The sequence below is a fragment of the Leptonychotes weddellii genome, chromosome 12 (genome assembly GCF_054177405.1).
Source record: "Leptonychotes weddellii isolate Sample4059 chromosome 12, ASM5417740v2, whole genome shotgun sequence".
Lineage (NCBI taxonomy): Eukaryota > Metazoa > Chordata > Mammalia > Carnivora > Phocidae > Leptonychotes > Leptonychotes weddellii.
This window is the reverse complement of record NC_138380.1, coordinates 15507880-15519817: the sequence shown is the minus strand read 5'-3', so window position 1 is coordinate 15519817 and position 11938 is coordinate 15507880. Positions and strand designations below refer to the sequence as shown.

General features: G+C 48.5%; 2 protein-coding genes across 4 annotated transcripts in view; one reads left to right on the top strand and one right to left on the bottom strand.

The window, feature by feature from the left end:
- FAM180A (family with sequence similarity 180 member A) overlaps window positions 1-5063 on the bottom strand; it is a 13299-nt gene extending 8236 nt beyond the window's left edge. The window contains exon 1 of one of the 2 annotated variants that reach the window (XM_081800032.1): window positions 4926-5063. In XM_081800032.1, the coding sequence (XP_081656158.1) occupies window positions 4926-5001 (76 nt within the window). In that variant the 5' untranslated portion in view covers window positions 5002-5063. The remainder of the gene's footprint in view (window positions 1-4925) is intronic. The other variant, XM_081800033.1, reaches the window with a different exon arrangement.
- Window positions 4931-11938, top strand: part of LOC145716470 (uncharacterized) — a 190846-nt gene continuing 183838 nt past the window's right edge. For both annotated transcript variants that reach the window (XM_081800035.1, XM_081800034.1), the window contains exons 1-2: window positions 4931-5061; window positions 6734-6857. The gene's annotated coding sequence lies outside the window, so the exon portion shown is untranslated. The remainder of the gene's footprint in view (window positions 5062-6733; window positions 6858-11938) is intronic.

The following is an 11938-nucleotide window of genomic DNA, read 5'->3' as shown; positions in this document are numbered from 1 at the left end:
TACATACCACACAAACACACATACCCCACACATACAAACACTGCTCCCACTACACACCCATCCTGCTGTCTATAGTCTTCCCCATCTCTCTCAGTTGCTCAGGCCAAAAACCTTGGAGTCATCCTCGATTTTTCTCTTTCACATCGCACATCCAACCAATCAGCAAGTCTTCCCGGCTCTGCCTTCAAAATATATCTGGAATCGTCTACTTCTTGCTAGACTCCTGGTTCAAGCCTTGAGCACCTCTCCTAAAGTTGTCTTAGCTTCCATTCTTGGTTCCCACCCTTGTTCTGTTCTTTTTTTTTTTAAGATTTTATTTATTTATTTGACAGAGAGAGAGAGAGATAGCAAGAGCAGGAACACAAGCAGGGGGAGTGGGAGAGGGAGAAGCAGGTCTCCCGCGGAGCAGGGAGCCCGATGCGGGGCTCGATCCCAGGACCCTGGGGTCATGACCTGAGCTGAAGGCAGACGCTTAATGACTGAGCCACCCAGGCGCCCCCCCCCTTTTTTTTTTTAAGATTTATTCATTTATTTGAGAGGGAGAGAGAGAGTGAGAGAGAGAGAGAGAATATGTGCGAGCAGGGGAAGAGGCAGAGGGAGAGGGAGAGAGAATCTCAAGCAGACTCCTGCCACCCCAGCCACAGGCCTCTTCACTGCTATGTGAGCACACCAGGCATGCTTCTGCCACAGGGCCTTTGCACTTCTCTTTCCTTTGCCTGGAATAATTCCTCCAGCGATTGCATGGCTTACTCCCATGTTTCCTTCAGGCCTTTCATCACTTCCTCAGGGACACCCTCCCTGATTTCTCTATTTAAAAGTATAATCCTTTATACTCTGTCCCTAATTTATTGTTAGCAAACAAACCAGATGTCTTATTTATATTTGTGTTTGTGTCTGTTTCCCTCACTAGGATGTCAGCTCCCTGAGGGCGTGGGATCTTGTCTGTTTTGTTCGGTGCTGTGTTCCCAGTGCATAGCATCCTGCCCACAACTATCGAAGGAGTAGATGATCCCATAGAAACACATTAACTACCCTTGTCACTAAACCCCATTCTTTTCAAACAGAGTGCTTTACTAAATCCTTCTCTCCCCTCCCACCCCCCTTTTATTAATGTGCTTCACACTCAGTGTGGAACCCAAGGCGGGGCTTGAACTCACGACCCTGAGATCAAGACCTAGACCGAAATCAAGAGTCATGCTTAACTGACTGAACCACCCAGGTGCCCCTAAATTCTTCTCTTTCTAACAGGAGGATTCTAGAACTTATTCTTAGTTCCAGGTGCTGGCTAATTATCAAAATGTAGATGTGATCTCCTGTCTCTACCACCCCCTCCCTTTATCTCCGAGGAGCCTGTATTCTTGCCCGGGAGAAGCCCCTTTTAATGTTCTCAGTCAAGGCGGGCGCCTGTCTCCCCAACACCTTAGCTTGTCCAAGCTTTCTTGCCCAGACATACAGACAGAAATCTCCTTAAATGGAAGAGCCTGTCTGTGCTCTGAAGCCTGACCTTCTCGTTGACCTTTTGTAATCTGGGATAAAAATCTTCTACCCCGCCATCTTCCAAACATGTTTGGTAGAACAGAATGGTAGTAAGGCTAAGCTTGGTTCCCGCATAACTGTACACAGCATTTGTACCAAAGAGCTTGTTGGAAAGGATTCGAACTGCACACCGTATCAAGCCAAAATACATGATATTTTTAACGAAGCAGTTGAAGCAACTCAATGGAAATGGTTTGGGTGTGGAAAGGAAAAACTCTCATTTATGAAAGATCTTTTGTGAGATCTTACGGATGTCATTTACTTTTCTGCTCCTGGGCCCGCCCTTCAGAAACACAGTGACATTCTGAGGGAGCCAGGATCTTGGCCCCGTGTGTTGGGGTCCTCTGGGAGCACCAGAGGGCCAGAGGGCTACGGGGAGCAGGGAGCACCTGGGGGGGTGGGGAGGGGATGAGGGAGGGCAGCCGGACTCTGATGCCACAGACGTGGGGTGGGTAACAACCTCCAGCTCTAGCCTTCTGGCTGAGTGATCTGGGCTCCTCGACTGCTCGCCCATGCTCTAGTGTCCTTATCTGTGTGTGGTCAGAAGAGCACCTGCCCCGCCGAGTCACTGGGGCTACGGGGCTGTGCTCAGTTACGCGAGTCCTGTTAGGACATACTGAACACTGACCATGGGCCCTTCCCTTCATGCCTGAAAACACACACAGCACTAAAAGGGAATCCTGAAAATGACGTAAATTCCGCCAGATAACTGAAGGGCCATCCTTCCCTATTAACCTGCTTTTAAAAAGAACAATTGACATGTATTTAATAAAAACAGTTATAGTATGTAATGCATACATTTCTTTTTCTTTTTCTTTTTCTTTTTTAAAAAGACTGGTTAGTTCTCCTCAGCCCCCCAAGTGGTGTTCTGGCAGGACCTGGGGGCTTGGGCCAGGTGTGTCCGGCCGACCACAGGTGAGTCATCAGGTCTCCAAGAAGTTGGTGGGGCTGGATCAGGCTGGCGTGGAAAACTGCCTCCCAAGGCCGAATCCTAGAGAGCGGTTCTAGGGAGAGGCCCGGAGAATGGTAGGAAAAAGGCCATCTTGACAGCAGGGTGTGTTCCTTTTGGGTTGATTTCTACATTTCCAATTGGGGGCAGGGGGTGGGGGAGGATGGGGACCGGGGTGCTGGTGCTAGGGGTTGGGGCTCGGGGAGGGGGGAGAGAGGCGGGGTGGAGGGGGTTGGAGGGGCGTGGAGGGGGGGTTTGCAGGTAGAGGTGGAAGACCCTGCAGGGAGAGGTGACTCTCTGGCTGTTTCGACAGGGAATTCTTCTAAATTAGGCCTGGCGCTGGGGTGGGTGGGGGATGGGGTAAGGATGAAGGCGAAGGGAACAGTTAAGTACATTCGGAAAAATTGTTTTTTATTTGGGTGTGACTCCCATTCCATCTTTAAAAAATGGCAATTGGGTATTCCTCTTATAATTAGAAAAAAATGTTAAAAATGAAAAAAAAATCAACTACGTGGAAGACTTTTTGATGATAGTTAGAGGGACTCTATCGCTTGTTGACTCTGCCGGGAACCACTAATCTAGCACTTAACAAAGCTGCCTCATCATGGCCTCTGTTCCAGCTGTGCTGGCTTCCTGTCTCTAGATAGATTTGTTATTATTATTTAGGGGCTGACCTTCTCCAGGGAAGGGGTGGGCAGAGCACTAGCTCCCCGGATGTTGCTATAGAACCTTCTGTGGAATGAGAACCTCAAACTTTCTTCAATGAAATTTTTTTCATTGGTTTAGGTGGTAGGTAATAATTCACAGTGATAAGCTTCTTCACCATTTACAAAACATTTTATTTACATTTTGAATATGACCCTCACCACACGCAGTGGAGATAAGCTCTGTTATTGTTAATATGTGACTCGTTAGTGAGCCGAAGCTCAGAGAGGTTAAGAGATTTGCCAGACATCACACAGCCAATGAAAGGCAGAGCTTAAATCTTTGCATTTCTTACAGGATTGCCCACGACGTGGCTGTGGTGTTTACAGCCTTGTTACAAATCCAGTGATCTCACTTGGCTTTCTAACAGCCTGTGCATTGCGAGGGTGGGTATTATCATCTTTTTCTAATAGGCAAATTAGGGAAGGCCCCCAGTAGCACACAGGGTAAGTGGCCGAATGTAACGCCAAGGTCTCTTTGCTCTCCTAAGTGCTGTCTCCGAAGTTTGTGCACATCACGAGCAGGGAGGGTGTGTGTGTGTGTGTGTGTGTGATGTTCCCAGAAAAAAAGGAAAATGCTCCATTAATTATTTGCCTCTGGGTAACAATCATTTCACAGCTCAGCTCAGAGAATTGGCAAATCACTGATCTCAAGCTTAAAACTGAGGGCATAAAACTCAAATACGTGAATAGCTTTTGCTCCCCACCCGTGTCAGATTCATTTGCTCTGTGCATCTCTGGTTCACACTCAATGCCTCTTCTTTCCTCAACACTCTCCTTGAGAACCTGGAGGCTCAGCCCCACACCCACCCCTTCCGCCATGCCAGTCTGCGTCCTCTTTTGGAGCTCTAGAAACACCCATGAGCCTGACTTCTTATTCCAGTGCTTCTGGGGAGAGAGACCTCAGTTGATTTTAGGCAGCGGAGAGGGTTGAGTTGAGCTCTGCACGGAGTGGTCCACACTGCTGCTCCCTCGGTCCCCAGCAGTGATCAACTCTAATTGGCTGGACATGCTAGCAGTGTCTGCCAACTGGAGCCAGTCCTGGGCATAGAGAAAAGATGCCATGGGGTCCTGGGGAAAGGAAGTCGGCCATGAGGGAACAGCCTTGCCAGGCTCCATCCTTTCCGAGGTGGACCTCGGGGCAGGTGGGAGTAGCTGTCTGACACACACCTGAGTGAATGCTAAAGGATCACTCTTCTTGTCCTGCCACTGGGCCAGCTCTCCCCAGCTGGAAAGATGTGTCCACCCCTGCTCGGAAGCAGCATGGAGATCTCCACGTGGACAGCCAATGCCCAGGACCCCTTGTAGCAGGCCTTTTGCACCCCAGCACCCACAGTCTCACGATACTAGCATCAGTCCTGGTACCTGCTCTTCACATGCCCTGCCGGGCTACAGCAGCTGGGGGGTGGGGGGTGCTCAAGGGAGTCTGCTCACATTCTTGGAAGCAGAGATGACTTAGCTCTGGCATGTCAGAAAGGCATGCCCTCTGCATTCTTCACCTCCACCGAGTTCCCTCAGTGGCTTTGGTATTTTTCAGTGTCCCATTCCTCCTCAGCTTCTAGCATCTTCTAACATGTCAAGAAGCTTCAAGCAGTTGGCAGAGAGGAGATAAAAGGAGGGGGGTTGGTGCAGGGTTTTTAATTTCCTTCCACCACCTTATTCTTTCTCCCCCAAATTCCTAATTGTATTTAAGGAAGAGCAATGAGCATCCAACAGACAAATAGAAAGCAACTCACCCCTGCCCCACCTGTGGGACACAGCAGCCTGGGCATCATAACACAACAGCAGAAGCAGCAGCGTCTTCCAGCACATCTTTTCCTCTAAAAAGGTGAAAAGTTGTCCTCAAACCCAGTGGGACCTTGGGAGCTACAGGTATGCCCGCACGGGTCCTCGCGGCACGAAGATGTAGTCCGTACCCCCGTTCCCTTTACAGACGTGCACAGATGCCCTCTCCTGCCCCAGAAGGGTGAAGGCAGAGGCAACCTCCTAAGAGGGGGGGAGTGGGGGGGGACAGGAATTGGGACCTCTGCTAATTCGACTCTCTCCGGGATTGGGGGACTGGGCTTCCACAGAGAGACTCTGTTTTTGAGCACATCTGGAGTGACTCACGGGGCATGTGATCTCCTTGGCAGTGGGGTGGATAAATATAATTTCTGTACTTGAGTTCCATGTGTTGGATGGACCCACTGGAATTTTTCTTTAACAAACAGACTCGTGGAACTTGTTAGAGAGCTGGCTGCCGTCCCCGTCCCCGTCCACACACACACACACACACACACAGAGCAGAGCCAGGGGCGAGGGCTGCTGGAAGAGCTGGGAGGCCTGGTTGGCAGAAACTGGGGCTGACAGCCCGGAGTTGCCTTTAGGACAGCAGAGTCATTGTAGTGTCTGGGCTGAGTATCACTTGCTGCCCTTCCCCGGAGCTGGACCTAGCCATCTTGGTGCCTAGGGCCAGCTCCGAGAGCCTTCCCCAGGTTGTGGATGGATGGGGAGTCAGCAGTTGTGAGGAGCAGAGGTAGAACAGCGCTGTGGTGCATGGGTATTGTATATGCCACTAATGATCCGGGGACCCACAGTGACCCTCTCCTCCCATTCACATTCATGACACCCCAGTTGCTGGACTGTGTCTAGCTAGACCCGGGACCAAACCACTTTGATTCTCCCCAGCAAAACGGTAGTGTTCTTCCATGATCTTGTTTTGGGTAATTCATTAATTAACTTTTATCGAGATATAATTGACATATAGCATTGTGTAGGCTTAAGGTGTACAATGTGTTGATTCGATTTGCTGCACTTCTGTATTGCAATATGATGACCACTGGAGTGTTGGCTAGCACCTCTATCATGTCACGTGATTATCATTCCTTTTTTCTGGTGAGAACATTTGAGGTTCATGATCATTTTTAAAGACTGCCATAGACAGACACCATGGTTTTTGTCTCCTATCACCTCTTCACCTTCTCTGAAGGTGCTAGAGCTTCAAGGACATTTTAGGATGACTTAACCATGCGGGTTTCCAACCTGTGGAGGTGGTGCCCAGGGTGAATGGGTCCCTGGGGAGATGCCAAGCTCTCTCTGCTTTGATCAGAACGCTTTTTCTTTTGAGCTGAAGGCAGACGCTTAACCGACTGAGCCACCCAGGCGCCCCCAGAACTCCTTTTTTAAATGTTACAAGAATTGGCTTGAAAAATAAACTTGAGTATAAAATTTGAAAACCACTGATCTTACTAATATTAACAATAGCTCTTGGTGCTTAATTTGTTTTAGGCACTGCGCTAGGTCCTCTCCTTGTCTCGACTGATTTAATGCTGGCACCAAAAGCTATGCGGTTAATAGTACAAGACTGCACTCTTGTCCTGTAGATGTATAACATGAGTCACAAACGTAATTTCAAATTTTCTGGGAGCCCCGTTAAAAAAAAGTGAAAAGAAACAGTATTGCAGCAATCATAATAATACATTTCATTTAACCAAATATATTTGGAATATAATTTCTCTGTGTAATCAATATAAATATCAACAGGATTTTTTTGATTCTTTTTCAGACCAGGTCTTTGAAATCCAATGTGTACTTCCCACAGCACATCTCGGTTCAGGCCAGCCACATTTTAAGTATTCAACAGTCACATGTGACCAGAGGCTACTGCTTGGGTGGAGCAAGGCTGGAAGGTAAGAGGGTGGGTTCTGTAGCCCAAGCAACACGGTAAGTTTAGTTAACATTTATCACCTCACATAAGATCTACTTTCTTAGCAACTGTCACATGTACAATGATGTATTATTAGTTGGAGTAACCATGATGTACATCACATCCCCAGGACATATTTATCTTATAACTGGAAGTTTGCGCCTTTGACCCACCTTCACCCATTTCTTCTGCCTCTGGCTACCATCAGTCTGTTCTCTGTTCCTTTAAGTTTGGTTTTTTTAGATTCCACATATAAGTGAGATCATCTAGTATTTGTCTTTCTCTATCTGGTTTATCTCACTTAGCATAATGCCCTCAACTTCCACCCATGTTGTTCCAAATGGCATGATTTCCTTCTTTCCTATGGCTGAAAATATTCTATTGTGTGTGTGTGTGTGTTTGTGTATACACACACGACATCTTCCTTATCCATTCATCTGTCAGTGGACGCTAGGTTGTTTCCATGTCTTGGCTATTGTAAATAATGCTGCAATGAAAATGGGGTACAGATGTCAGTTTGAGATAGGGATTTCATTTCCTTTGGATATATACCCAGAAGTGGCATTGTTGGATCATATGATAATTCTATTATTAATTTTTTGAGGGCCCTCCATATTGTTTTCCATGGTGGCTGCACCAATTTACATTCTCACCCACAGTGCTCAAGGGTCCCCTTTTTTTCACATCCTCACCAGCACTTGTAATTGTTTGGTTTTTTTGATGCTAGCCAGCCTAACAGGTGTGAGGTGATATCTCATTGTGGTTTTGATTTGCATTTCTCTGGTGATGAGTGCCTTTTCATATACCTCTTGGTCATTTGTATGTCTTCTTTGGAAAAATGTTCAGTTCCTCTGCCTGTTTTTTTAATCAGATTGTTTTTTTGCTATTGAGTTGTATGAGTTCTTTTTTTTTTTTGTATGAGTTCTTTATATATCTTGGATATTATTCCCTTACCAGAATATGATTGGCAAATATTTTCTCCCATTCTGTAGGTTGTCTTTTCATTTTGTTGATGGTTTCCTTTGCTATTCAGTGTACTTCCTTTTTAAATCTGCACAGATTACCCAAAGGACCTAGCATGGGATTGGGCACTCTAGCTGCCCATCCAATATTTGTTGACTGATACGGAAGCAGAGAAAGCTCCAGCTCCCCCCCGTTCTCTTGCCAACACTCCTGTGAGTGAGGCAGTGCTGGGGAGGGAAGATGGACATGACTGCCTGGCCATGGGGAAACTAGGGCCAGAAATCACACTCTTGGCTTCCAGTCCTGGGGTTTTTCATAGGTAGGCTCAAATCACCAAACTGTCACCTCCTAATTCCTAAGCTGCATTGAAGATTGGCTTTTGGATTTGGGCTGGGAACGGATGTGTTTGTAACTAATTTCATTTCATAAGATGATGAACTAGGCCTTCTCTCCCACCACTACAACTTGGCAGCAGGAGGGAAATGCCTCGTTTCTCCAGGAGCCTCACTGAAGTCTTGGAAAACCCTGGCCTAGTGCACTGATTTTTCCCCCGCTCTTCTTGTTTGTCTTGTACACCGGGTAAGACTGGCAAGCAAATGGAAGCCTTTTGTGACAACACAATAAACCCACAACAGTGGAGCTTCCCTGAGTTACTGATTATACAAAGGACACTTAGGGGGTGGTGAGGATGTGCTCCTTAAGGCAACCGTTTTCAAGGGCATTTTTGCCTCTGTACTTCCCTTTGTACTTCTTGTCAGCTCTGGTCGCCTTACAGCTGAGTTACTCCAAGCATTTACTGAGTTCTGACCACATACCTTATTTTATTTCACTCAGTTTTCATAGCAGTTCTGTTCAGTGGATACTATAATAGAGCCCGTTTTACAGATGGCAAACTGAAGCTTAGAAAGGATCAAGGGCTAGGGTCGCACAACTGTTAAATGGTAAGTACCCCCATATCCTACCCAGCAGGGCCCGAGATGAAAACACGACATCAGTAAAGCAGCTACACAGGGGAAGCATGATGCAGCTGGGGGACTGCTGGGCTGGGCCCATGTACTAGGGAATAACAGGCCGGGGAGGATTCTATTCATTCTGAGGGCTCTAGTGCAGAAGCACCACGGTCAACACCCATTTGTTTGTCATGCAGTCAGTCCTTCATTCCTCTAGTCTTTGAGCATCAACTCCATGCCAGGCAGTAGGCATGTCAAACCAAATGAGACATGGTCCCTGGCATCAAGGCTCTTTATTCTAATCGGGGAAATAGACACCTCCATAGTTATTTAGAATATGCGATGTTAGATTTAATGATGGAGGACCCTATGGTAGGAAACGAGAGGGGAGGGTTATCTGGGAAGGCTTCTTGGAGGAATCGACACCTGAGTTAATATTTTAGGGATGAGTTGGATTTAATTAGGTTGTGGGGGAAGGGATGGTGGGGGGGGGACAACCTGAAAAATGGCACAGAGGGGAGAGACAACTTGATGTGTACGTGGAACTGAAAGTGGTGGCCTTGTTGGAAGGTCAAGGGTGAAGCAGGCAGCAGTGGGAGGCAGGCTGCTATGGAGGAAGGGCCCCGTCATAGAGAGCCTTCTGTGCCACACCTGGACTGTTTCCTGCCAGGAGTAAGGAGTCCTGGAGGCCGCCACCAGGGGAGCGAGGTGGCTAGGTTTATGGTGGCTTTGCTGCGGAGGGTGGGTTTGATAGGGTAGAGACCGGTCAAGGAGGGAGTAGATGCAAAGTTCTTGGGAAAGATGGTAAGGACCTGAATCAGGGCAGGAGCTAGTGGTGAAGGAGAGGAGGGCATGATTCGAGAAAGACTGAAGAGGCAGAATTGGGAACACACAGTGATTCCTCAGAGTGAGAGCCGAGGCAGAGAGAGGGGGGCAGACAAGAAAGTTCTGGGGTGTCCCCAGCTGAGACTATGGGCACAGAAGGAGGAGGTGCTGGTTTCAGGGACGCTGTGATTTCGGTGTGGAAGTGTTGAGTTCGTGTGCTGGGCCTCGTGTTACTTGGTTTCTAGGCGCTCACTCCCTGCCATACCATCTGTCCTGTGTTGCTGCCCGTGAGCCCTGGGAGTGGCTTCTCACTCTCCGAGCACTCCCTTCAACATCCGGATTCTCTGCTGTGCTCTGCAGCTGTGAGGGTGGGAGACAGGGTCAAGTCTTCTCAGAGAGGTGGGTAACTTGTGGATGGATTGGGATATGAATGCAAATAGATCCCCCAATGGAAGGAAATACGGACACCATGACATAACTCTTCTGGCGTCTTCTCCCTTAGCCAAGAGGGGGACTAGATCTCCCTTCTTTATCTGTTTGACTCCATTCATCCTTTGCGTTCTGGCGCAGGTGTCCCTCTCCCTGGGAAGCCCTTCCTGACCTCCCTGACTAGAGTGATTCCCCCAGTTAAGCACGTTCATAGCACTGTGAACCGATCCTCTGTATCTCAGCCCAGTTGCAATTTTACTTCGTGATATTTTGATGAAGCCTCTTAAACTGTGGACTGTAAGCCCCATGAATGCAGGGACTGTGCTCATGTTTGCTCACCATTGTATCCCTAGAACCTTCTGGCACTTTGTAGGTGCTCTACCAGCAAGGCAGTGAGGCAGTAGGGGTCTCCGTCAAGGTCCTGGCAGAAAACAGGTGGCACTCTCTGAAAAGGAATCGAAGAGTCTAATGAAGGGACTCTTTATAAAGGAGTGAAAGGGTTAAGGGATTAGTCCAGGGACTCATCACAGTGGAGGCTGTTACCACGTGTTGTGGACTGAAATATGTCCTTCAAGAAGATATTTTGAAGTCCTAGCCCCGAGTTTCTGTGAATGTAATCTTAATTCGAAATAGGATCTTTGCAGATGTAATCAAGTTAAGATAAGGTCACTAGGGTGGGCCTTTAGCCGATATGACTGGTATCCTTAGAAGAGGAGACACAGACAGAGACAGTAAGGAGAAGACAGCCATGTGAGGAAGGAGACGGAGATTGGAGGGATGCCCCTGTAAGCCAAGGAAGGCCCACGACTGTTGGCAACCATCAGAAGCTAGAAGAGGCAAAGAAGGATTCTCCCCTACGTGTTTCTGAGGGAGCGTGGCCTTGCCAACACCTTGATTTCAGACATCTAGCCTCCAGAACTGGGAGACAACACACTTCTTTTGTCTTCAACGGTCCAATTGGTGGCACTTGGGGACAGCAGCTTTGGGACACTCCTACACACCTCCTAGGCTTCCAGGACAAGGGGAGGAAATCCACTGTTTGCAATGACCTGTAGCAGAGCAGCCACCAGCCAGGAGCTGTGGCCCAGGTGGAAGGATGCAGCCACGGCAAACTACAGCCTAGCGGGGAACAGGGGAATAGATAGATGCCTTGACCTCTCTCCTCTCCCACTTTCTAATTCCCATCTTCTGCTCCCATTAGCCTAACCCAACGGGCAGCCGGAGGGCAAGGGAGTGGGGTGATGGGTCTGCGGAAGGCTCCGAGGCACACAGCAGAGTGGCCAAGGGGGAGAGTGATGTGAGGGCAAGGGGAATAGAGCCCATCCAGTAAGTAAGTAAAATGAATGGGGCCCCATGACAGAGACGGAACTCCAAGGTCCTTCTCGTTTCTCGTTTGGACACAGACAGTTTATGGCGCTCCTCCGTTTCCACCAGGAGGAGAAAAGAGAGGAGACATAGGTTTTAACAGGGAGGACGTTTGTGTCTGACTTCGAGCCCTGCCTCCTGGCTCCGCACCCAGGTTCTGGGTCTTGTGAAGCCTCCCTCCTTGTTTGTGCAGCCAGCACCTTGAGGCTGGCTTCTATTTTAAGGTTGTAAGTGAGGTAATTTGGTATGACAACAGAAACACAGCTGTAATTATGAAGTGCCAGCCTCTAAAGCAGGAAAGTCACCGGCCCGGAAGAGTTGCCAGCTTCAGTGACTCAGTACTAGGTGCACACTGGGGCCAGCCCTGGCCAGGCCACCCTGTGCCACGCAGAGGTCCGCTGTGCCCGGAGCTAAAAGGAGCATTATGGTAATTGAGCTCCTGTGTTGACGCAAGCCCTCGGCATCCAGTTGTTGCCGGCTCTGCGAGCCAGGGCAGTAATTTGGGGGAGGGCGGTAAAGGTGAGGTCCGTGA